Consider the following 27,567-nt stretch of genomic DNA (forward strand, 5'->3'; position numbering starts at 1 on the left):
TGTCAAGTTCCCCCCCTCTCTCTCTACCGAGAGCTAAAACCCACTTGTTTCCTAGCTGACCAAACAATATGAAAAATTCTTGTTGAGCCACCTTCTTAAATCAAATTCTGCCGAATCACCATCATTACTAATTAGAACAGTGTGGTCTCACCACCCACCCGACACTCATCTAATTCTTATCCTCAAATGGTCTTTAAGCCTTGATAAGTGGTGAAACCTTAGTATAAAAATACCAGGCACTGTATGTGCTTTCCACTTCTCGGCTTTGTTTCTAGTCATTCTGGACTTCTCATTGCCACTGGAATCGGGCAGTGTTGACTCCAAATAAATGTGGTTGGGGATTGCGCAACTCTTACTTTACAATTATATGTGCAAGCACTCTTACAGGGGGTATCCATTGTCTCTCTAGCTAGACAAAATAGAGGCTAGATATGAGTGTATCTTGTGGTGTTTCTTACTTTTATTTGGATGCACTGACATAATTGTAACTTTTCTCTATATAATTAGACTAGCATGGATATCTGGTGCTGCTTCGGTGGGCATGAAATTCGGTTTGGACAAAGCTGCTATATTAAGGATATTGAGCAACCCCCAGAAAAGAACGGAAGAAGTTTCATCAATCCGTGCGCTGGAAACCACCCCCTAAAAAAAAAATAATAAATGAATCAAAACAACTTTTCTTTCAATCAAAATAGCAGCGAGTGCCCCACTGACCACAAAAAAAAAAATATAGCCATTGTAGGCAGGCCTGAACCTGAAACGCGAAAGAGGGAAAGAAGGGAAAAAGGCTAACGTGCTAGCTGTCACAGCCACAGCAACTTATGACGTCATGCTACGCATACATGATTTGCAAAAATCTTGACGCAAAAAGTGACCCCTCCTTGCAAGAAATGGTTCAGTTGACCATCATCACAGGATTAATCTTTTTTTTCTAATTTTCAGATATTATGCATCAGAGGGATCGGTCTTTCAGATGGTACCGGTTTCGATCCGGTCCGATGTGGCTGACAAGTTTTAGCGAGACATACAAACACACACACTAACAGACAGGTGAGATTTATATTATTGAAGATGAATAATCATAAGGAATTTCGACTGCTTTGCTATTAAAAATATAATTTTCACATGTGAATGTAACTATGTATCCTCTTCCCTTACCTCATTACTTCCGGTTGATCAACTGATTAAAACCCCAGATCCTGTTTTGTAGTAATGGCCATTCCTTATAGATAAACTTGGTTTTAAACCGCCTGACATTTATGTTAATTCAAGCCATTCACTCAACAGCATATTACAAGACACTGTAAACCAAAGAGAGTAAGATCATAGAAGTTTAATTTTATAAATAGCTTCTCCTTTTCCTTCCTCTAGTATTGGGACGGTTAATCAGAAATCGGAAAAAATCGGAACTTTTCGGTGGATCAGAATTGAAAAAGTTTGGACCTAATTTCTCATTCTGTAAACGTTTCTTTTAGTTATTTAAATTTTAATTTAAAAACGTAGTTGTTTGCTGGCACAAGTTACAAATCTCACAATGAGAATATAATAAAAAGTTTGTCAAATTAAAAAAATGAAATTCTACTTTTTAAAACGATTTTAGCATCAGAAGCGATAATTGCATCGGAATCAGGAAAAATATTAAAATCGTCCCATCACTACCTTCCTCTTACACCTAAACCCAAAATAATGTTTGCTGACATATACACTAGATGTCTGCATGTGTTGACTGCCAATCATGTTTTTCTGCTTATGTAAGACCTAGTGAAGAATATATAGGTTTATGAGCAAAATAGATTCGTAAACCTATTGTCATAGATGGCATGATTCTTATATATATAATGTATGGGTTTTAAGACCCACATATAAATAAAAATTGCACTGGTCAGTAGTCATGAGATCTGGGCTGTTTATGTAAGTCTCGAATGAGGTTGTAATTATTTATTTTTATTGATGTCATTAGGTGCATAATAAGTCATAAAACAAATACTTTAGAAACAAAGTGAGGACACCAAAACTGGTCTCAATACTTTGTCACCCCAAAGCAATGGGAAACGTGTGCTATGCCATTTATATATAGTTTAAAATTTTCTATTCTATTTGTAAAGTAGTTAATGACCTTAGATGGTTCAAATATCAATTTAAAAAAAATTTTTTTTTTTTTTTTTTTTTTTGTAGTCAAAAAGCCAAAGAGTAAGTTAACTCAACCAGACCTGAGCTACAGAACCTAATTTGCCCCTGTGCCTGGCCTCTTGGGAAAAATTGTGATTAATCTAGATCTGGAGCTACAAAAGTGCGACTCCATCCCTCATCAACCACACCGGAATCTCCCCTATCATCTGGTTGAGTGACACACCCCCTACTTTGAACACTCGATTTTGATCTAAGCCACACTTGCATCATCAGAATTATCACTTTCTCCTTCATCGATATATTCATCATCACTAGCGTTATTTGATTCAGAAATATACTCCTGATCAAATTCGCCTTCATCTGAATCATAATTTGTCACTTTATCCAACACTTGTTGCACTGTGAAACTCGTTAGTCTTGCTCTTTTACCTGTTGAAGCGCTTGGTTCGTCACTAGCTCGTTTCATGGCTACTTTAGTCTACAAAACAACTCACAATTCCACCAAAACAAAGGAAAACATTTGCAGAACGTTAGGCTTGCACTAATTCGAGGCTAAGAAGCGATTGGATAGTTATTTTTAGCTCTCTGACAACACAAAACATGTGGTCGGAAAATACTGGTTTAGTGGTAACTCGGTATATAACATTTTCGGAAATGATCGGTATATCGGTAACTCGGTCTGGTAGGGTTAAAATTTAAACTAAATCGAGTTTATTTATTTTCAATAAAATTTTTTAAACGATTTGGAAAATTTAAGTAGGATGACCCCTGGAGTAAATGCAGTATTATGGTGATTGATGATTGTAGTTAAGAGTAGATATACTAACAAAGGATGACTGACACCCATTTTCCCACACTTTCGAATGGCCTTGTAACTAATTTGTTTTTAAATGTTTTTTTTGTTTTATTTTTATATTTTCTGTAAATAAATAATTCAAAGTGTAATAACTGTTCTACACATAATGTGTTCTGTTCTTGGTTAATGAAGGAATAATCCTTCTAGACTGAAGCAATTTTAATTTTTGTCTAAATTCAGAATGCTCCTTTTTGGGTGATTAGATTTGTCTCACATTGTGTCTAACTCTATTCTCATGGGGAAGCCAGTAAACAGGGATAGCTGTTAAAGATTAATAATTATAAGGTCAAATAAAAAAAGGGGGGACCCTCTGGATGGGACAAAAATAAAAATTGCTTTAGTCTAGAAAGATTTTTGCTTTGCTGACAGAAAAGATGACGTGTAGTGGATGATGGCAACTTTTTGTCTGGTGAGCCAATGGCATTCTGCATCTAGTCTGGTATACAGCAGCATCTGGTGTGGTTATAGAGTTCAAAACTGGAGTAATATGTTATGCTTTAGTGAATGCATATATATTTTGATTGTAATGCATCTTTTAGTGAATGTATGCATAATTTGATTGTAATGCATTGTACTCTAGTGAATGCATGTGTAATTTGATTGTAATATGTTGTATTTTAATGAATGTATATATAAATGTCATCGTTGCCTAATGAACAGCTACAGCAGGAATTAGAATACACCCTACCTACTAAAGCCTGAATGTCACAGCTGGTGAATTTCAAATATGCAATCTGGATGTGAGGGCACTTTAGAAGAACGATATGCAATAAAATTCTGTTTTAAACTTGGAGAAAATGCCACAGAAACATATGGAATGTTTCAGATTGCTTTCGGACCATTTTGCATGAATCGAGCATCAGTTTTTGAGTGACAAAAGAGATTCCAGGAAGACAGGGAGTCTGTGAGAGAGAATGACAGATTTGGGAGGAGTACGGAAGTCAAACACCAGAGTTGATTGGTCGAATAGAAAATTCCATGAATAAGGACCGTTGTGTGTCTATAGAGACAATATGTACACAGTTTGATGTCAGTGTGGAAACTGTACACATAATTATTCGTGAGGAACTGTAGATGTAGAAAATTTTGTCCTAAGGGTGTCTCATTCTTGTCACAAACTATTTGACCAAGATGAGCATCAAGACAGTTCCTCACCCTCCCTATAGTCCAGACCTTGCTCACTGTGACTTTTGGTTATTCCCTAAGCTCAAGGAAAACCTTAGAGACTCGTTATGAAATAATTGAGGGGATAAGACACTGTGACGAGAATCATTGACATGCTCACACAAAAGAACTTCCATGGGGCCCTCCAGAAGTTGTTAGAATGGTATTGCAGCCAAAGGAGATTACTTCAAAGGGAACGAGTTTCATGTGTATACTATCAATAAAAGTACCCATACAAAAAAGTCTGGAAACTTATTGAAGGCACGTCATGTATATTTATAATTTATAATCTGTACTATTATATTAAAGGAACGTTGTTTGTGTGTGTGAGTTCATTTTCTATGAACTCGAAAACGGCTGTACTGATTTTTATGAAATTTTCACACAAGAGTACTTAATGTGCCTGGCAGTGTTCTTAAATAGGTTTTGTATCGGAATGTCTTCAATAAGTATCAATAATCAAAATAATCCGATGAAAGAAGGAACAGGCGATTTTGCCTAACATCACAAGTGCCTTTGAAAAGTTTTATCACCCAAGCCGAAAGGCCTGACATAAAATAAACAGTAGGTTCTTTGATATGACAGGGGCGTGTTCAAAATGAATATTTCTGTTTAGAGTACAAAGCATGATACTTGACTTTTGCATTTTAAACTTTAATTCAAGTCATTATAAAAAAATATATAATCAACAGTAGGTTCTCTACAGTGCAATATAGATTACAACGATGGGTCCCTAACTAGACCAGGCAATCAATTGATTTGATTGAAAAATGCGTGATTTCACCAATTTTGATGACAATAAAAATATGGGAGTGTGAAACATTCATTGATCCTCATTCAATCTCGGGCAACGTCGGATCTCCCTGCTAGTCATCTACAGATTGGAGCATTCTTATTCAAGGGAGGTAATCTTCATCTAGAGAGCTGACTTATGACATTACTTTTTAGTTCTCAGTTTTTTGGTATTTCTATTTTCAACTCACTAATTTATCTATCATTTTGAAGATTAAAAAAAAATAAGATCACAGAAAGAAAGAAAACTTACTCCAAGTCATTAATTTTCACTGCATTTTGTTCCAGTTGTTTGTTTAGCTTTGCAATATTGTCCATGAGAATCTGGTTATTGTTTTCGAGTTGAACTATTCGATTACTGTATTGATTCTTCTGTTGTGTCAGTTCAGAGACATTTTTTAACTGGTCATCTAATTTGCGATTCAACTCTGTTGAGTTCGATGCTAATACGTGGTTATCTGCCCTTAGTTTACTGCAGTCTTCTTGCAGCTTCTTGAGTTTGGAAGCAGCTCCTCCATGTTCCCTTTTGTCTTTCATTTCTTTTAACTCGTCAGCGAGTAACGCCTTCTCAGCACCTAATTTGATATTTTCACCAACCAACTGTTCAACCTAATCAAAATGACATGAAAAGAATCAAATATTCTTGAAATTGAAAACAAATTTATAGCATTTTTGTAATGCAAAACAAAGACAAATTGGAATGCTTTAAAATAATAATGAAATATAAAATCAAAAAATGTGTGTATGTCTGCTTTTTGTGTATGTCTGTAAAAGGCTTTTGTCGCTGGAATTCTCGGTCGGCTCATTCCTTCTTAAAACTTTTTATATCACGTCTAAATCATAATATCTAAGAGTTACGAACAGGGGTCGCGTCTGTATTTAATTTGTCCGACTTTCACGTGCTATTTTTTCCAAATTTTTAGATTGTCACGTGTATCTTTCGCTTTTCAGTATAAAAAAGCGAAACTGGATTCGAATCGGCAGTTCCTGGTGGTCTCCGGAAAGCGATGTAAACATTTGGTCAAGGTCGGCTTTTTTAGCGTCATATCAAACAATTGCTTTCGTCTGGACACTCCCCTAATAAACGGGGAGCTGGTTTTCCCCAAAGTTGGGTAAAAACAAACAAACCGAGTTATTGACCTCATTAAAAACTGTCCCGCAGAAAATGTTAACTGCTGACTAGCTATTGTTTACGCCGTCATAATGCTCACAGAAAATGTTAACTCCACGATTTCCACTTGACCTTATTAAGTCATTAGGTGCGGGCACCTGTCAATTCTCTTCCTACCTTTTTTACCCCCCCCCTGTGTTTCTCACCTGGGGAACGCCGAGTACCCCTGCTAGTCTATAAATATAAAAGCAAAAATGTGTGTGTGTATGTCCGTAAAAGGCTTTTTTTCAAGGGCTGCTCGCTCGGCTCCCTCATTCTTAAAACTTTTTATATCATGTCTAAATCATAATATCTACGAGTTAACAATGGAGGTCACCTGTCTATTTAATTTGCCCGACTTTGAAACGTTAAATATTCCACATTTTTGGATCGCTGCGTGTTGCTTTCGTTTTTCGGTATAAAAGAAACGAAACTCAATTCGAATATACAGCTCCCTGGCCCACAACTAATGGTCTCCAGAAAACGATGTAACATTTGGTCAATGTCGGTTTATCACCGTCATATCAGACAGTTGCTTTCATTTCAAGACACTCCCCTACTAAACGGGGGAGCTGCTTTTTGTTCCCCAAAGTTTGGTAAAAACTGTCCCACACAAAATCTTAACTGCTGAACAGCCATTGCTTACGTCATGTTTCAAGGTCAAACATCACGTGACTTAACTTCCTCGCACCTGTCAATTTCAATTTATAAACGTTAACTTAACATGCTTATCAATTCCTCTCCCCTCGTGGCCGAGATGGTTAGGTGTCTGGCTTTTTTCCCCTTTCGTTTCCACCTTCGTGTCAAGGCTTCGGAGTTGAAGCTTACCTTCCTACTAAAATCTTTTGTTTCTTTTACACCTCCAAACACCCGGCCATGTTTTGATCTCACCCCCCCCCCCAACAACACACCTTCAAACACCTGGGCAACGCTGGGTACCCCCCGCTAGTCTACAATATGAATCTCACCTATCTGTTTAAATGTATGTGTGTATATTTGTATGTCTTACAAAAACTTTCGACAGAGGCGACAGATTTTCACGAGATTGGTATCGTTTTTAAGCTCGACCCTTGGGACAACAAATATCGAAAAATTGGACAAAAACATTAATTCCTTCACTCTCAACTGGGCACTTTTCTACAGGGAGGGGTTGCTTTTATCGCCAATATTTTCAAAAGTGATCACCTTTTTTTGATTGTCTAGCCTTAATTTAAACCTATGTCACTTCCCGTTTGGTGACTTTTTTTTTTTTCACTTGCTTTTCTTCCTTCATGATACAGGTTCGTGCCCGTCTGCCTATTACTACTTATTTTTTATTTTTTTTTATTTAATTTTTTTTTTTTTGCTCAACCAACACCCTTACACACACCTCCACTGTCTTTTCCGCCTTTGTGTCACGGGTTCGAGCCTGCCTGCCTACTACAACTTTTTTTACTCAACACACACCTCCAGACACCTTAGTTATGTATAATTCTCATGTGCATGACAACTCTTCAAAAGTACATTAATGTATAATTTTATAGTCTACAAACATTGCTTGCTATGGTTTTAATTTCATGTTATTAGTTTGTCAATCTGACACCAGGGTGGCACCACTTCCTATTTGTAGCAATATGTTTCCAAATTTAACTGCAGCTGAATGTTTTGGGGGAACATTAAAGGTGTTAGTATTGTATAAACAAGCATTTAAAGATATTTTTTTTAATAATTGTGTGTATATGAAAATATATATATATATATATATATATATAAATATATATATATATATCTTAGTCTGTCTATCTGTCTGCTTGTTCTACTTTTTCATGATAAAAAACTGTGACATTTTGACTGAAATTTTGCATGAACCTTTACGATAAGGTGCAGCGAACTAAGTATTATGGTATCCATTCAATGTACAGTTAGAGATTAATTAGGGATTAGTGTTAATGCAAAAATGAGGGCAAATTTAATCATTAACTATCAATTTGGCATAAAGCACTCATTCAAATTTTTGCCCGTTTTTAACAGACTAAAAAATGTGTGTGTATGTATATATATATATATATATATATATATATATATATATAACTACTTAATTTACTCACATAGCATATATATTTTATAACTTACTATATATATATATATATATATATATATATATATATATATATATGAGCCATGTATTTAACAGCTGTCCTGTTTTTAAATCTCAGAAACAGCTACATGGTAAGCAGCTGATGATCCCTGTTTTCTAGTTACAAAATTTTAGTTAAGGTTTTCTCTTTTCATCCTCATGTAGTTAAATTTTGTTTTAAAATTAAAAACTTTTGCGAAATCGGCTTATGCAAATGCTAAGTCTATTTCTATTTAACAATTTTAGTTAAGGCTTTTTTTTTCCATCCATATATAAATGAATTCTCTTTGGTCATTATAAACTTTTTAGAAATCGGATTATGTAAGTGCTTAGTTTACGATATCTTAAAATTAATATTTTTTTTCCTTCCGGGAATCTAAGCTGCATTCTTTATTTTTATTTTTGCACTTTTTTTTATTCAGTGCTTCTTTGGACTATATATATATATATATATATATATATATATATAATATATGGCGATTAAGCTACACTGAATATTCCGTGTTTCATCCGCTCTAGGATTCTTCAGGCTTATGCGCATAAGCCTGAAGAATCCTAGAGCGGATGAAACATGGAATATTTAGTGTAGCTTAATTGCCATATATATTTTATAACTTACTATATATATATTATTTTTACCTACAGCCACTAGTATTTTATACTAATGCAATCTTCAGTGGAGGAAATAATTACTGCTGGTTGAAGGATTCAAACAGACACTTTAAACTCTACAGCTTGATATTCAACCCCTAGGCCATGATCATTTAAGATGGGAAAGAAAAGAATTTAAATTTTCTATTATGTCAAATCAGTGGACATATACAGTATGATTAGTCATATTTTATTCAATAGATGCATCTAGAACAGTGCATCCAATATATTATTATTTTATATATCGATTTTCAGGATTTATTTCAACAGTGTTTAATATGTTAGTAGAGTTAGTAAGTTATGAAAATATATATGGCAAGTAAGTTACACAGAATTTCCCACGTTTCACCCTTGTAAGAAATCTTTAAAATATATTTTCATAACTATATAATGTATGTTTATAATGTATGTTTATAATGTATGTTTATGGGGGAAAATATGCTTATTCAATTATATTTCACCCTTTATTTATACAAATCCTTTTATTTATAAGCTCGATGTATGTTAAATATATCTAAAGAGCATATACAAATAAATGATAAAAAGTCTATATTCCAAATTCCAACATGTTGTTGATCTTACCATTTATTTCTTTCAGCATGTCAAATTATTCATTTCTTGACAGCACCTGTTTCATAGCATAGAAACAATCATATAATTATGTCAAGTTTTGAATATTTTCCGCTCTATCAGAAGAATGAAACTTATTTATACAAACATTTTTTGCTACATATTTGCAAATATGAACCATTTCTAACCGGAAACCAGCTGAAGTCCCTCATGCAAACATTCACTCACTATCTAGGTTTATTGTCTATGTAAAATAATTTTTTTTTATCTTTCAGAAATAAAATGCAGCCACTTTTAGAACAGTTTTATGATTTCCGTCTGTAATTTCTTTGAGAATTGAAACAAAAAAATAATGATCCTTCGTAATAATCAGTATTGTAGGTCCGTGACCATTGGACTTCCCCCGGGGTATTAGTACGTCATATGATTTTTGGTAGAGAGGCCTACAATTACGAAAACCATGACCCAGCACTCACTGCCATACAACATCACGTTTCTTACGCAGCTATCATGAACCTTACTTCTGGTAATAATTGCGATGGCTTAGGGTTCGCAACAGAAGTGGTATATTTTATTTGTGTAAAGATTTTTAATCTTAGGTTTAAAAAATATTCTTCTTGCGCAATGAATATTATTTTCTTTTTTTTTTTAAATCTATATATCTATAAAAGTGAGAATGTGTGTGAGGACACGTCTCAATCTATGTACTCAGCGAATTTTGATCTAGAAATTTGGTATATAGGATATTCAGACATGTGGAAAACTTTTTAATCAGTTTTCATCTGGAAAAAAGGCTGCTAAGGAGTCAAAATTGAAAAATTGGTACATGGAGGTGGGGGGGTCATCAAATTTTTATCATTTTATCAACTGTTTCACAAATGCACATGACATATTACTTATGTTAAGAATAAGTAGGTTTGAAAACACTTTTTAAAGAGTGTCAAGCTGACCTACTGGTTATTGTACTTGACTCACTGTCTTTAGGTTTTGTTTTTGATCTCCGCTTGAGTATTTTTTTTTTTTACTTACAAGAAGTGAACTAGAAAAAACATAATACTCGCATGGACATGTTTCAGTTTCTGTATGAATTAAAATATAATATTTATATTTATTTTAAAACTGGGCAATGCCGGGTGGCCTGCTAGTATTTATATATTAGCAGTTTTACCGTAGATGAAACGTCTTAAGAGCATTTATTATTTGGATTATTCAAACTCCTATTCTCATTTTGGTCATTATATTTTAAAACACTCTGGCTGATGTAAATTCCAACCTTCTTCAAGTGCATGCATTTTTCTTGGAATTTGAAAATCTTTGTTCCTAACTCAAGAACTCATACAGAATTTTTGACTAAACCATTTATTTACTCCACACTGGATAGATTGTTTTTGTTCCATCAGACATGGCTTGGTAGAATCTTTATATTATTTTTAGTTATTATCACTTATAGTAAGGATTAAACCTTCAGCCTCTAAAAGACTGTCACTTAGGTGCTTATCTTGTTTACAACCCAATCTCTGGCAACTGTACGTCGGCATCTTCCAGTAGGTTGCATAAGCAGCTCGAAGATGCCGAAGTGATTATCCAATCAGTTGTCAAAAGACAAGTTTTAATGAAAGTGTGAAATTCATGAAACAAAAAAATAACTTTCAACATGAAATGTTGCTGGAAAAATGATTGCGTCATTTTATCGCTCAAGAAGGTATCTAATTCCCGACGCAATCCTCTACCTGTATGTTGGATTGTGTAGTGGACTTTCGGTCAGCGTTCAAGTTGTGGATAACTTGACAAAGACTAAAGTTACTCCTCATGAAAGAGGAGAACTATTTATGGCACAATGGGAGATTCCATTGTGCACACATGGGCCAGTCTATTCCTTGGATTGTGATTGGCTGAATCACCTGATTGGATATGCTTGTACATAAATACAAGCCCTCAGTCCAGCTCAATCTGATGTCTGTCTTGTGCATGAGCTGAACCCTTGGTAAGTGTTGCTGCTATTATTATTATTGTTGTTGTTGTTGTGTGTTATTGACTAACACAGTTCTTTTGATTATTCTACATCTCCCCTCTTCCCCCCCCCCACGAGTAGGCTGGGTTGTGTGAGAGGTGTATCTCTCTTTTAGGCCTAGTTTGTTGTGTGGTAGTAACCTAGAAAGAGCTCGGGGAATCCTTGATCGAAAGCGTGGGGATATGTGTGGTTTGTTGTTGGGGTTTGGTTGCTGTGTATGTGCTATTACAGGGAGATAGTGGGATATGCAAGAATGTAGTATCGCTTGAGGGAATTGTTGGTCCTAGTGCTGCACTTGGTATTGGGGTTGGTGTAGGCTTAAGTTCGCATTTTCTGAGGAAACGGCGGTTCCTAAGTGTGATCCTTCTGGATCCGTTAACCCTGATTCGGTACTGTCGATCTGGTAGGGAACTGATGATTTTGCCCGTTGTGTTCCATCTGCGATTGACTGGATTTTGGATGGCTACAGTGTCACCAGCTTGTAATGGTGGAAGGTTGTGGGTATATTTATTGTATCTTTCTACTATTTTTGCATTGCGGTGGTGGAGCATTTCCTCGCGATGTTGTGCCGCTGACACCCATTCAGGATGAGGCTTGTAGAGGATTGGCTGTGATGGGATGGAGTCATGTAGTCGACGGTGAAGTAATAATTGGGCCGGTGATAGGCCAATGCTTTGGATTGGGGTATTCCGATACTGCAAGATGGCCCGGGCAACACTGTCATTGTCCAAGGAACCGTGGGGGCCTGTGTTTCCTTTCACAATCCTCTTTGCAGTTTTTACTGCGAGCTCTGCCCTGCCATTGGATTGGGGATACGCAACAGAAGATAATCTGTGCCTAACACACCATGTTTTCAGAAATTCTTGGAACGTGCTGGAAGTGAAAGGTGGGCCGCCATCGGTGCTGAGTTCTTCTGGGGCACCATATGTTTGGAACAGTTGTCGGCATATGGACATCAATTTGGTTGTAGTAGTGTGACCTGATTCTAGGCGGTATAAAATTAGCCAACCAGTTAGCCTATCTGCGCAGGCAAGGTATGTGTGATCTCCAATATAAAAAATATCCATGACGATTTGTTGGAATGGCCACTCTGGGGATCGTGTTAGAATGATAGGCTCCCTTGGTTGACTAGGTGCGATGGTTGAGCATACCATGCAATTCGCTCTAATACTGCGGATTGATGCATCCATCCCTGGCCAGTACACCGATTCGTTGGCACGTGCTTTCATGCCGACTACTCCTTGGTGTGCAGAATGCAGGCAGTGTAGGACCTTTTTTCGTTGTGTTTTGGGGATGACGATCCTTCGATCCAACAATACTAGACCATTGTCAGTGCTAAGGCGGTGCCTCACCTCCCAATACTCACGGATTTCGGGCGCAGTGAGATTACGTGTTTTTGGGAAGCCTTGCTGTATTGTGTCTATTAATTTGTTATATTGTTGATCGCCACGACCTGCTGAACGAATTAGGTCTGGTGATATCATGGCTATATTACTGCTGTCTGCAAATGTTGCTATTAAGGCTGTCGACTCTGTTATGTTGCTTATGTTGTTCGACTCCAGTATATCCATTTGAGAGGGTTTTGTTGGAAATACATCAAGGAGGGCTTGCACCATCGCCACTGGGTGGCGGGAAACTGCATCAGGGCCTCTGTGCCACTTCCCGGGGCAATGCTGTATGGTAAATCTGTGTCTCAGGGTCTTTTCCTTTAGTCTAAAGAGCCGGGGGTTTTGGATTTTGCTCAGATCACGATCGCCAAATATCCCCTTCAGCGGTTCATGGTCTGTGACCACTATGATGTTTGGAGAACCCATGACGAACATACGGCATTTCTCCAATGCCCATGCTATTGCTGCTGCTTCACCCTCTATTGGTGCGTATCTGCGCTCAGCATCCGTGCAAAATCTGCTGCCGGCATATATCAGATGCCAACCTTCGGAACAGCAGATTGGGGCTTTTTCCATAGTACATTGGCAATGTTTTTGTAGGAGTAGGAAGCCCATTCCTTCTTTGCTCCAATCTGGAGCAAGGCAAGTTGCTCTGTCTTTGTCAAATGTTGCTACCCCCTTCTGGACTAGGTGAATTATAACTCGCTTGGAATCTTTGAATGCGTCTTCAAGGTTTTGATTCCAAGCAAATTTGGAGTTTTGTTTGACGAGGTCCCGAAAAGGCACCATAACTGGACCCAGTGAATATGCCCAGGCTACTTGGTTGACAAGCCCAAACCATGATCTGGCATCAGTAATTGTCCTTGGGACTGGAAAATCCTGTATCGCTTGTATCATGGACTCAGAAGGGGTCACTCCTGAAGAAGTTATCTGGAGGCCTCCAAATTGTACGACATCCTGACAGAATTGGAATTTGTCGGTGTTGAGCACAATTCCATTCTTAGCACATTGGAGCAGAAAATCGAAGGTATGATAAAAGGCTCCCTCAATGCTAGAGTCATATAGCAGGGTATCGTCTATCTTCACCTTGCGTGGGATATCTTTTATTATCTCATCGTATCTGCGAGTGTAAGCATCCCCAGATGCGACATATCCTTGAGGCATCCTAAGATACATGTATCTTCCCCACTCAGTTATGAAGGTGGTTAATGGTTGAGATTCTTTGTCTAAGAGAATCGAGTGGTATCCATCAACAGCGTCTAGGACTGTTTTCTTTGTTCTAGGTGGCACTTGCAGTGCCAACTGGAATGGCGACCCAGTATGGTGGGTTTCTCGCTTGCATTGAGAGTTAAGGTGTTGGTAATCTATTGTTCTCCTTGGATTACCATTCTTTTTGGCAGTTATTACCATAGTACTGCACCAATCAGTAGGCATACCCACGGGTACTGGAGCTATGATACCTTTTTCTACATCCTTCCAAAGGGCTTGTCTTACTGGTTCCTTGAAGTGGAAGGGTACAGGAATTGGGTTATGCCTGGCTTTAGGGATTGCTCCCTCTTTGAGGTGAATGTGGGCAGCTGGGCCGGACATGGCTGGAAATATCCCATCTTTGTTGAATGTCGTTTTGGCAAACTTTTCTAGGAGCCAGTTCTTAAGTTTGCCTATGTTATCTTCTGTTGCGGGAAAAGGGAGGTTTTTGGGGCGATTTGGCAATTGATCTACACACTTTTTAGACTCGGTGTCTACCTCTTTATGTACGTCTGCTAAAGGGTTTGGAAAATGTTTGTGCAATATTCCCACATCGATGCAGGCTGCTCTGCTGAGATAAAGCCGTTGTATGCCCTTGCATATGTAGAGGGCTTGTTTAGTTGTTTTCCCTCTGACCACAAACTCAACTGGTAGCCAACCCTGACACATGAGTGTGAAACCTCCAACTGTTCGTATGATCTTTCTTGATTGGATAAGACTAATCTCTGTGAGGCCCATTTTGATTAAATGCTTTGGTCCCCCAAGACAAATGGCGGCACCACTGTCGGGAAAAACCTTTAGCGTTGTACTACAACTCCTAGGGATATTGACAGCTCGTCTGGGATCTGGTTTTGGTGAGAATGGGATTACTGATGCATTTATTTCAGTTAACGGATCACCTTCTGTAGTCATAATGGTGCCCCTCATTTGATCGAATGTGATATGGGCCATGAGTGTATTCATGGGAGCTTCTTGGTCTTCAAAACTCTTTATCACTGCCGGGCGATATTTCTTTGTCCGGCACACTGCTGAGAAATGGTTAAGTTTCCCACAAGTGTTGCACATTTGATTCCATGCCGGACATGTTAAATGGCGGGCACTTGTCCTTGGAGTACCGTGTTGGTGACTACCGCAACCTATGCAGGTTTGACGGGGTTCTTTATCAGCAATGTTATCGTTGTGAGTAGCAGTAGAGCTAGTGCGAATATTGCCTCTGCTAGTCCGTACAGCACTGTGTTTTTTTTTTTTGCGATGCATTGACATCCGGACTGTAGCTATGTCTGAGGTATCAGTTATTGCGGTTTGGTCTCGTAGTGCAGATTCAAATGCCTCAGCATGACAAATATTTTGGTTGAGAGTTTTTAGCAACCCGGCTTTTGCCAGTAGATCGGTCTGAAGCGTATCATTCGATATCCCTTTGATAAATTGGTCCTTGATGTAGATGTCGGACAGGTCGTGATCGCAGTTGGGGCATGAAAAATTACAGTCTATGGCCGTGGACCTAAGACGAACAAGGTATTGTTGGATGGGTTCATCTTCATGCTGTGATATAGCTGCAAATGTCATCCGATGGACCATGGGATTTGATTTTTGAGTTACCAGTGCTTCTGTCATCTCTAGCAGCTTGTCTGGGTTGGTGGTGAAGAACTTAGGGTACGTATTTATGATTGCGTTTTGAACGGATTCATCAGCGCAACTGTATAACTGGGTATTGGCCTGAGAAGTTGGCATGTCCGTTATTCTGGTGAATACTTCCCAGTCAATCCGAAATTTTCTGAATTGTTGAGGGGTCATTTCGAGATGAAGTTGGGGAGGCCTGGCAGCTGGTGCCTTAGCATAGGTGGTCTGGGTAGCGGGCTCCTTGGCTTGTCGAAGGATAGACAGAGCTTCTCCCATTGTTGTGATTCCCAATTCTCTTAGCATGGCTCGATCCATTACTTGAAGGTTTTCTTTTCTTAGTTTTTCCTTCACAAAAGTTGCAGCGTAGCTCTTGGCGGAATCGGCAGCAATGCCTGCTTTGAGGAAATAGTCTTCCCAATCTTCTGTCTCAAATCCTGTTCGTAGCGCCATGTTGGATTGTGTAGTGGACTTTCGGTCAGCGTTCAAGTTGTGGATAACTTGACAAAGACTAAAGTTAATATTTATTTTATTTGATAAAATAAAATTACACAAATAAAAATGTGGCACAAGGCCGAAAAAGGGGGGTGGGGGTTAATGTTGACCTAACTAACATAACGTTAACTTAACTAGACTCTTTCACCAAAATACCAGAATCACTCTGTGGACATCCTACTTAAACCCCGAAAGTTACAAATATATATACATGATGTGGGGGGGTTGGGGATAAAAATCTTATTTACAAAATTGGATGAAAAATATACAATGCTAAAAGGTGGTTAGTAAAAAGAACCCCCTCACTACTAATTGTGGCGGATAAAAAGTTTTGCCAGTCGAAAAGATGTGGGTCCCACAAAAACTGACTTTATTCAAACACAACAAAAATGGCCCACATCTCTGGCAAAACAGTTTATCCGTCACCTAAGGGGCCGGGATTGGGGGTTATCGAACCAAAAGTGGGAAAAAAAAAAAAAAAAAAAAAAAAAAGGGGGGGGGGACGCTGGGACAGGGAAAACCAAAAAAGGGGATTGGGGCGATGATAGCATGCATACTCTAGCTAAGTTAAAAATCGAACAAAAATGCCTAACTAGCCTACTCTAGGAGGTCCGATGCATGTCTATGTTTGATCAAGTCACCCAAAATCCTTAAAAAAACCTAAGCCACTCAAAAAAGAAATTCAAGATTAGCTCCATTCACTTTACACAATCGCGAAACTTTCACCCACCTGTCGTTGAAATTCACAGGAGTGAGTTTCACCTTCTCCAGCTTAATTCGCATTTTCAATCGATATTTGAAAATGAGGACAAGCTGGGGAGCAGTGAAGGTCTCACCTCCGTAAACCTCCTTCTGTCGCGTCGTCCAAATCACGCCTCTCATAACTGCTAGTAAACACAGAAAAACATAGCGTTCTTCTTTCTTCATGGTTGGTGCCCAGTTGCAGCACGGGGAAACCGACTCCAGCACAAAAAACCGCTCACTCAGCATGCGAACCGTGAAGCCTTCAACTAACTCACACAACGGTCGAACAATGGCGCAGTGGAAGAAAGCATGATCAAGGTCTTCCTCCCATTCTCCGCATCGGACACAATTGGGTGTCTCCGTAAAACCCGCTGCGTAAAGTCTTTTGCCGACCCAGAGGGCATTTCGTATTACCAGCCAGGTGAGTGATGCCTCGTAATTATCGAAGCAGCTCGACCCAGGCGCCCAAGGCCATATTAAGCGGCGCTCCTCCTTCGTAAAACCGAACTCCTCAATCTTTTCGTCTCGAACGGATCCCCTCACTAAGGCCCGATATAGCGCCTTGCGAGACAACAGCTGGGTGTCAGAGAGGCTTTCTTGGACCCGTAGAAGAAATCTCAAGGCCTGCCGACACTCGCGATAGAAAGGGCACTCGTTTCGGAACAACTTGTGTGCCTCTCCTCTAGCCGAATGCACACTCTCCAAAGCCTGAAAGGCTTTCTTAGTGTCTTCTATCCAGAAGACACCGTTTCCCTCACTTGGTGTACACATTTGATCCAGGTATATCAGCCTAAGAGTGTGTCTACGTATTTGCACACTAGGCATACCCAGACCGCCTTCAGACGGATGTAGGTAACAGACCTCCCGAGTAACCATGGCTTGCTTTCCGCGCCATAAGAATGCAAAAAGAGCACGCACCAGATCAACTAGTGTGGTCTCCGGGAGTGGAAGTACTGATAGACGGTAAAGGATCAGGGGGTAGATATGAGAATTGCATACCTCCGCCCGACCCTTCAAAGACAGATTTCTCAAGGCCCACAAATGAGATGCGACCTTGACCGCTTCCAATACCTCCGACCAATTTTTCTCCAGCTGGAGACCGGGGCCAAACCAGACGCCGAGTAGCTTGCATGGCCCATCAGTCCAACCAAAGGGTCCCTGAAGGGGCATACCCCTCCAGGCACTGATACGTAAGCCAATAGACTTAACGTAGTTAATTATGGCCCCTGTGACCTTGGCATACCGACTTGTTTCTATGTCAACGACTCTAATCTCGGCACTGCTCGTTACAAGCACAGTCACGTCGTCAGCATAGGCGGTATACTTTACCGGGGTAGAGCCACCTGGCAAAGTAATCCCGCGAAGGACCGGATTCACCCGAAGCTGGCGCAAATATGGCTCAAGCGCCAGCACATATAACATTGGGGATAACGGACAACCTTGACGGATCGATCTTGTTAACATGAAGGGTTTCGACCTCACCCCATTCACTTCTACCATAGCACCAGGGTTGGCATACAAGAGGCAAATCCAAGAGCGAAACTGGGGACCAAACCCAGCCGAGCGAAGAACAGCCTCTAGGTAACGATGGTCTACTCTGTCGAATGCTTTGGACTGATCTAAGTTGATCAGCGCGGCTTCAGTGTCGACTTTTTCTACGATCAAGCGTATCGTGTGCAAATTGTCTTGAATCGTCCGGCCCTTAACAGAACAAGTCTGTTCGGGACTTATTAGACGGTGTAAGACAATCTGCAGACGATTTGCTAAGATCTTGGCCAAAATCTTTAACTCTGTGTTTAACATCGTTAAGGGCCGGAAATTACCTATCCCATCCCCTCCATTTTTATCTTTGCGTAACAATTTAATGATCCCCCTGGTAAAGTACTGAGGTATGCACCCGTTCCTAAACCAGGAGTTAAAAAGTACGGTCAGCAAAGGGATAAAAATGGGCGACAGCCTCAAATACACCTCGTAGGGCAGACCATCTATCCCAGGGGTCCTGTCTAGCCCGACCTGTTTCAAGGCCTCAATGACTTCTTCCTCTTTTATGCTACCTTCACACCTAGCTGCTTCGGTCGCCTCCAGGCGAGAAAAGTCGGCTAAATAGGTGTCAAACTGTTCAATAGTCAGACCGGGCTCCTTGGTAAAAAGTTCCTGAAAATGAGTCCGAAAACCCTCCAAGATTCCGTCGTTTGAAGTTACGGTTCGTCCGTCCGGCAATGTGACACTGGCGATGTGTCGATCTGCAGAACGTCGAAACTCCTCCGCACGCAATGACGCGGCCATGTTTGTTGCCTCGTTTGGCGCTCTTTTTAATCTAGCCCTAACTAATACTCCCTGGTCCTCCCTGTTATCCAAGGAGTCCAGTTCAGCCTTAACTACAGTATAGCTAGCACTATCCCCCTCCTCCACCGCCCTTTCTAATCTATCTTCTAGCGCCGCTTTCGCTGCTCTAGAACTACGTTTGAGCCGGCGACTAAAATCAGCAGCGAAGGACCTAATGACTTTTTTAAAGTTGCCCCACCACTTATTCCCGATGATAGCCCCCGTCAATTCCCTCTGTATTGTTAGTAGAAGCTGTTCCCGGAAGTCCTTCACATCGAACAACGACGTGTTGAACTTCCAGTAACTAGCCATCCTAGGTTTTACACTATCTAAGTTTACTCGAACCCGGACAAGCCTGTGGTCCGAATAAACTATACTATGAAAACTTGGACAGTCTAAAAGCCCTAAGTCGACTCTCCTAACTAAGAACCGATCGATGTAACTCGAAAGTTGCACCGAATCGGAGCCGCGTCTACCTGTCCAAGTCCATGCTAAATCCCCGGGTTTTTCGTTCCGAAATTTATCGACAAGATCAAACTTGTCGACAAAGTCACGAAACGCTTTAGCATCCCGGTTCTGATTAGTATCCCTTCTGGTATTAACCCCGCGATCTAACTCGGGATCCAGGACCGCGTTCCAGTCTCCCGCTAAAACTAACCGTCGAGACGAATTCATGAAAGGCTCGATTCGCCGAAAAAAGGAAACTAGCTCAGCATGGTTATTGGGCGCATAAACCCCAATAAAACGAAATGCCACATCCTTTACGGTAACATCTAGAACGAGCAATCTTCCCTCTGGATCTGCATAAATAGGGTCACACGACGCATCAAGAGTGCGCTTAACTAGCCAGGTAACCCCCCTTGCATGGGTATCATAATGTGCTGAATAGAGCTGAAAGTCTCTAAGGAGCACACCCTGATAATCACTAGGAATGAAGTGAGTTTCCTGTATACAACAAATATCCACACCAAGGCGTTGAAGGTCGCGTGCAACTCGAAGTTTACGAGAGGCGTCCCTCAACCCTCGGACATTTAAACTAGCTAATCTTAAGGAAGCCATCTTGAGTTACTTAGGGTTGAGAAACCTAATCAAACAAAGACGGTGTCAAGACACCGACAGCTGTCCCCAATGATCCCGTGGTCATCTCAGTGGTGATAGACCCGTCAGGGGACAGACCGCCGATGTCTAGGGGGAAGGTTAGTTTAACTGCCCTATAAAGTGAAGGATGGAGTTTGATGGGGACCCGTCCAACACATCGTTTTCTAATTTCGATTAAATCGTTGTCGTTAAAATAGGCTGCTGGAGGATAAAGGTTGAAAGCAGAGTTTGCTTCCTCCAGCATAGTCCATAGTCCTTTGGCCTCCTCGCGTTTCCTGACAACTGTTAGTATATGGTTTGTTTTAAAATTTTCAGGGTTAGTAATGTCTTTTTTTTGGTATGATTTGAAAGCGAGGAGGTTTCTGTATTCTTTCCTGTTATGGGACTTCATTATGTTCTCTACTTCCGCCGTGATTTTGCACACATCCTTCCCATTAAAGAAGGGTTGTTTTTTTTTTTCTTGATTCAGTCTCTACAGAGGGGCTTCTATGTCTTTTCTTATCTGAGGGGGGAGGAGGGGGCATGTCTGTTTTCATTGGAGAAGGGGGAGGGGTGTTCTTGGGCGTGTTGTTTGGCGAGCAGAATGGTGACGGTTTGAGGGTCTTTTTGGAGGGAGAACCTAGAGATGTCATTTTGGTGTCTCTATGGGGCAGAGAAGCTTTAGTAAGGGGGGGGGGGCTTTGCGAGAGATTTGCTTTTCTTTTGAGGTCGGTTTTTCAGGGAAAAGGGATTCAGGGAACTCTTTCTCCTCAGATTTTCTCCTTTTCTCATCAAGAGTCTCTTTTAGTTTAAGTAAGGTTTTGAATTTATTGCCCCCTGGGTCCTTACTTGATCTAATTTCAATTTTCTCTTCTTTAGAGAGGGACTTAGCATAAGTCTTGGGTGGGGATTTTTTTGAAAGAGGGATGAGTGTCCAGTTGTCCTTCTTTTTGGGGGATTGTTGCTCTGAATTAAAAGTCTTTTCAAACTCCTCAGGTGTGATTTCTTTTTTCTCTTCTGCTGGTGTCTGGGAATTGTCCTTAGGTTCTACATAACCTATTTTCCGGTCATTTGTAGGGATAATTTTTACAGCTGGCTTCCTTTTGGGGCATGTGTAAGTAAGATGGCCGACTTCCCCACATATCCAACATGCTGGTCTTCTGCCTGCGACCACGATTGGCAGCTTCTCTACACCAGCCTCCAGGTAGTATGGTATACGTAAAAATGCTTCTGCGTTAAGCAGAATGTCAAAAGTCCATACTCCATTATAATGGTCCTCTTCTATTCCGGTTATGTCCCCAAACTTAAGTAAGAAAGCAGCTAGGTATTCCCCGGGGACAGCACCAGGAACTTCAAAAATTGACACTGTAGTTCTTCGCCTTCCTAAGTATTCCATCCTCAGAACGTACTCATTGGTAATGATTTCTTTTTTTGTCATCGCTATGCATTCGTCTTCCGTCTTAAAAAGAGCTGCCCATGTGTTGTATCCTTTACATTTTGTAATTCGCTCAGCTCTTAAACCTGCTGATGAAATTAATTTGGTGACAACATCTTTCGTTGATCTTATTAATTTTTTTGTTTTGCGGTCTATTACAAATAGAGAAATAGTCCTCTTAGCAAACTCCTGTAACCGCGGTTGTTCCAACTTGATACCAGTTTCTGTCGTAAATTCAACGCATTTCTTTGCGTCTTCGACAAATTTTACTACGTCAATTTTTACTTTTGGTGGCTTTGTCCATCCACCTGATGCCTCATCTTCCTTCACCTCAACCGTCGGCACACAGCTGGCAGATGCCATGGCCGGCGTATAACAAGAGGAGAGAAAGATAACAGTCAAAAAAAAAAAAAAAAAAAAAAAAGAGTCCGGTAATTGAAAAAGTGGTGCCGGGGGAAGAAGAAGATAAGCAATAACAAATTTAACAGGGTGATAACAAAATATTAACAATATAACGCGCAGAATAACAATATACGAACCAACAAATTTTTAACCATGTAACTCGAACGATGAAGACGTAGTCAGACGAAGACTAAAGTTACTCCTCATGAAAGAGGAGAACTATTTATGGCACAATGGGAGATTCCATTGTGCACACATGGGCCAGTCTATTCCTTGGATTGTGATTGGCTGAATCACCTGCTTGGATATGCTTGTACATAAATACAAGCCCTCAGTCCAGCTCAATCTGATGTCTGTCTTGTGCATGAGCTGAACCCTTGGTAAGTGTTGCTGCTATTATTATTATTGTTGTTGTTGTGTGTTATTGACTAACACAGTTCTTTTGATTATTCTACACTGTATAAGAGATAAATACATCCTTAAATGGAGTACTGTTACCATATCTGGACGATAGCTGCTTAAAGCACCCTATCCTGCCTTGACAAAGTTCAAAACTATCTTCGAAATCTAGTAAGTGATACCCGTTTTTTATCTCTGCAACCTCTTTCCCATAGAAGAGACGTTGTGAACCTGCCTCTGGTCTATCATTATTTTCATGGCAAGTGCTCGTCTGAGCTTCAATTTATGTTACTCCCTTGTCAAACTTTCACAAAAAAATTCGTCTAGCTACAACAACCGTTAACATTTTCAGTTTCCCCCACTCTCTATCTGTGCCTAAATCTAAACACAAACTCCATGAACAAAGCTTCTTTCATAGAACTGCCCACCTGTGGAATTTTGTTCTGCTGACCTGCTTTCCACCTGACTATAATAAGGCAGCCTTCAATATTAATGTAAGCAAGTTCTTGTTGAGGGCCCCCCCTCCTCAAATAATCCATTTTTACCCCATTTCCACTAACTATTAATACACTGTTGTCTCAGTGATTACTGTACACTCATTAACTCTTATCCTCGAGTGGCCTTCGGATCTTGATAACTGACTCTCAGATAACAAAATAAGAAAAAGAATGTTAAGAATGGATTTTGTTTAGATAGCCATTTTTAAAATAGAGAAAGGAGGAGGAGGAGGAGGAGGAGGAGTATGCTGCGTTTTGAATTAATCCTTTGGCAATCTTTGCTTCGGCATATACCTACTGCTTACAAAAGCTTGAGTTCTAAACCAGATAAGTACCGTCACTTGTAAACCAATGCATTTATCTGTTAGGCCACATTTCCATATGGAAAATTCTAGTCTGAATTTAAAAGCTTAAACCTCATTATTGTCTCTCAACATATGCATTGTTTCCTTTAGACGTCTAACTCTCCACTGTCTATAATTTTTACTTCATCTCATAAGAGCAGACGTTTAAATTTTTTTTTTATTATTGCATTTTCATCCCAAACAAGGCACAGTGCCACTTTGATGTAGGGGGCTACTCTCCAGGACATAATTTTCAGGGATACTGTGTAGGGAGTTAAGCAGCAAGATGTCTGTTTGCATTACACTTGAACTTCTGCATGTCAGTACTGTCTGGGAATTCAAAGGTCTAGCAGTATTAGGGAAGAAACTATTAGAGTAGAAGGCTTTCTGGCATCTGGGGATTTCTACAGAGAAGGGGTGGGATTTTGCTGCTTGTTGGGTTTGTCGCGGGGGTGGGGTATTTACATCGAGGAGACAAAAAAAGCATTGGAGCACTTACCATTAAAATACTTGTAAAACAGGCAGAGGGATGCAACATTTTTTGTCGATGGGACAGCGGTTGAAGCCTAGTTGATAGTGTGGGACGTATTAGGTTGGCAGCTCTCTTTCGGACCTGTTATATGTGGGAATTTCTCCAGACAAGCCATCATGCCACTTAATGTAAGGTGCCAAAAAATAGCTTTCAAGGTTAAAAATTGATGAACTTACATGTTAGATGGATATATTCTGACCCAGAAAATAGCAATTTTCCCCCTTTTGTCAGAAACATCGCTCATGGATGTGAGGACTAAAGGACAAAAAAAGAAAAGCAAGAGTTACGAGACTGATTCAGATGTGGCCAGCCATAGCTGACTTTTTAATATCTTTTACATTCAAATGTTTACCTTTTGTTTCAAGATATTTTCCTGGAATGTTTGATTCTTATCAGCTTGTGTCGGCATTTCATTGACCAACTGCCACAATTTACCCTGAGAACATTTTGGCAACGGTTGGAAGCTTTCCAAACTCTCATCAAATTTGGCTGTTTCTAATTTCGGGGAGGAAATATTATGGTTTTCTATCTGGGAAGAAGAAAAAGAAACAAAATGCAGTAACAATTTTTGAGAACTGATAATCAGTTTACAGATTTCTAGATATAAAAAATAAAAACATTGGCCCGTTCATTCATTAGTCAGTCTGTTTGTCTGTCATACTTGTGATTGAAATAACATTCTCATCATTAAATGTGCAGACTGAATAGATGCGTCTAAAACACAAGGAATTGTCCATGGGTCTGTCACACACACACATTTTTTTTTTTTTTTTTTAATGTTTTGAACATGAGTTTAGCCTTTTCCTCTGAGTTATATTCAATAAACATCCAAGATACATATAATTCTATATTTTGTTTGTTAAAGAGATGTTGAAACTGACCATAAAGGATTGGATCACTTTAAGAATGAATAAAAACATAGTCATTGGAATATAGTTGTCTGTTTATTTATAGATACTGTGGAATTAAAAATGAATATATATTGGGCTTGAAGCTTGAAATTATAAATAATACTAGCATGGGTACCCAGCATTGCCTGGGTTGACATGAAGTTCTGTTTGGAACACACCTGCTATACTAATCATTTTCATCATGGGCAACGTGGATACCCCCACAACAATCCCAAAAATAAAAGAACGGATAAAAACATCACCCCAAAAAGAAGTATGTGATACTCTCTCCACCAGATATTTCAGCAGAAGGGATACAAAGAGAAGAAACTATTCTCCAGATATTGAGCACTGGAACCCCCCCCCAAAAAAAAATAATAATTAAAAATAAATCATTACAACTTTTGTTTCAATAAAAATAGCAGCGAATACCCGTGCGATCGCAAAAAAAAAAAAAAAATAGCCAAGTAGGCAGAACCCCTAAAAGAATGAAGATCTACCAAAAATTAATTTCAAAAACAATTAAATGAAATTTTTCGTCATTGTAATGCCCCCCCCCAATGTAATTTGTCATATTTTAGGGTTCGTTTTCTTTATGAAATTGTTAGGTGAAAGTACAGAATGTTCTCATAAAAATTAATTAAATTTATCATTATTTTATGTTTTAAATGTAATTCCCGCCCCCCCCCCACCACCACCACCAAAAACAACAAAAAAACAAATTGTATTTTTTGTCCCCCCCCCCCCCCTCGATCGCCAAACTTGAAAAGATGCTAGAGGTGACATGTCTCGTTGAATGCTTGGTGGCCAAAATGTGTGTGTTCATTTTACATTAAATTAATATGGAAAAGTGATCCACCACTCTAAAATGTTAATTTTCTTTCTTTTCAAAATTTCTTTCATATTATTTAAAGGCATTTAAATGTATTAGGTCAAAAAAAAAAGTAGATCTTTATTTTTTTTAGGTGGGTAACAATAATAATAAAATTGATTTTTCTTAATGTAATATGCAAATGAGATGATCTCTCTATTGTATCTAGTTTGCAAGAATGATACTATATATAGAAATAAATGAGAGAGTAAAGTAGGGAAACTTTTGTATACATTAATCAAATTATGAACAAACAAACAGACAGGAATACGAATTTATATATATAGAGATAAGATATATATATATATATATCTTAGAATAAGGAGATGAATTAGATCACAGATCAATGAATCTCGTGGTATCAAGTCTTACAAAATATTTTTGGGAGGTAATATTTTTATATAAGACAATCCCAGCCGAATAAAATTGCTCAATATACTAGATAGAGCAAATTAAAATCTTTGTTTTTTATATTTAAATTTCATCCAGAAAAATAATATAATTTTTCAAAACAAAAATTTATTATTTGAACAAACAATACAATATTCAAAGTCTAAGAGAAAGGAAATTAAAACTAAGTTGAACTTTACAATCAAAATTTATTGTTCGCCTGAATACTCCAAAAAACAATTTACAAAGTCCTTATTCTTATAATAAGCTCTACTCTATTGTGTATTGAGCTTTGTATTCGGTTGGGATTAAATACTGTTATTTATATTAGTTTAAAGTTTACCATTGCATATATCAGGTAAACACTACATCCCTTTGATTTCATTAATTTATATCGAAGAACTAAAAAATCAGAAAAACTTTAAAACTATATCAAAGTAATAAAAAAGTTTTTCTAATTTTTTAGTTCTTTGTTGGAAAATTTTGTCAGTAAGTCATTTAATCTCTTGCAATCGCTGAATAAACGTGCTTTCGCAAATTCACAATAATCCTAAGTGTTCAGAGATCATCGGTTGTTTGCATTGAAATACTGTTTCGGAGATTCAAAAACAAAACAGTATATTAAATCATGACTCTCCAGCAGCGTTGATCAAACACCACCTCTCTTTAATATATATATATATATATATATATATATATATATATGTATGTATAATCCCTATACATATATAATGTCCCACACTTGCCAGTGTACCTGTGATCTTGCGTATATATATATATATAAATGTTTGAGGGTAAAGAATTTATATATAGTTTTAAATAAAATAGGCGGAAGTTTCTCAAGAGCTCTTTCAGCTATCATCTCTTCAGGAGAAAATTGATAGCGTAAAAAATAATATTATGTCGAAACTTTAAAGAGTTCTGATGGGGAACTATTGAATGTGCCAAAAGTACGGGGACAACTAAAATTAAGTTTATCAACGTTTAAAAACGATTAAAATATTGGCACAACGAGGGGAAAAAAAAAACAAAAAAAAACGGGAGAAAAGATTCAAAATTCCCCAAAGAGAAACAATGCTTTTACTGTTTCCTTTTGCCGGCACAAAGAAGGTTTACTACAATAGACAGACTCCAAAATCTTTAAATGGTTTCTGGAGTCCGTTCTATATAGCACCTCGAACCATTCTATTTTATATCTATCGGCACAGCACGGGTTGTCAACCAAATGCTGGCCGATAGCAGAGTCCAAGGCTGCAGAAGGAGGGAGACTACCAGACCCCATCCTTCCTTGTCTTATCTTCGATGGAACACGCTGGTTTATACGAGTCAAAAGATGCAAGGATGTTCGCCCAACATAACCAGCATCACACTGGCATTTGAATTGATATACAATATTGCTATTTTGGATGTAAGGCAAACTATCCTTGCAAAAAGAAGGAAAAGCAGGTCTCGTAGTATATACCAAACACAAGG

General features: G+C 38.9%; 1 protein-coding gene across 2 annotated transcripts in view; it reads right to left on the reverse strand.

The window, feature by feature from the left end:
• The window catches only part of LOC145277637 (uncharacterized), a 225,032-nt gene that overhangs the window by 47,658 nt on the left and 149,807 nt on the right, over nucleotides 1-27,567 (reverse strand). Inside the window, exons 7-8 of one of the 2 annotated variants that reach the window (XM_080129219.1) lie at nucleotides 24,296-24,472; nucleotides 5,196-5,551 (exon numbers count right to left, since the gene is read on the reverse strand). In XM_080129219.1, the coding sequence (XP_079985345.1) occupies nucleotides 5,196-5,551; nucleotides 24,296-24,472 (533 nt within the window). The remainder of the gene's footprint in view (nucleotides 1-5,195; nucleotides 5,552-24,295; nucleotides 24,473-27,567) is intronic. The other variant, XM_080129229.1, reaches the window with a different exon arrangement.

Source organism: Euprymna scolopes, chromosome 1 (assembly GCF_053919585.1).
Source record: "Euprymna scolopes isolate OS-2025 chromosome 1, ASM5391958v1, whole genome shotgun sequence".
NCBI lineage: Eukaryota > Metazoa > Mollusca > Cephalopoda > Sepiida > Sepiolidae > Euprymna > Euprymna scolopes.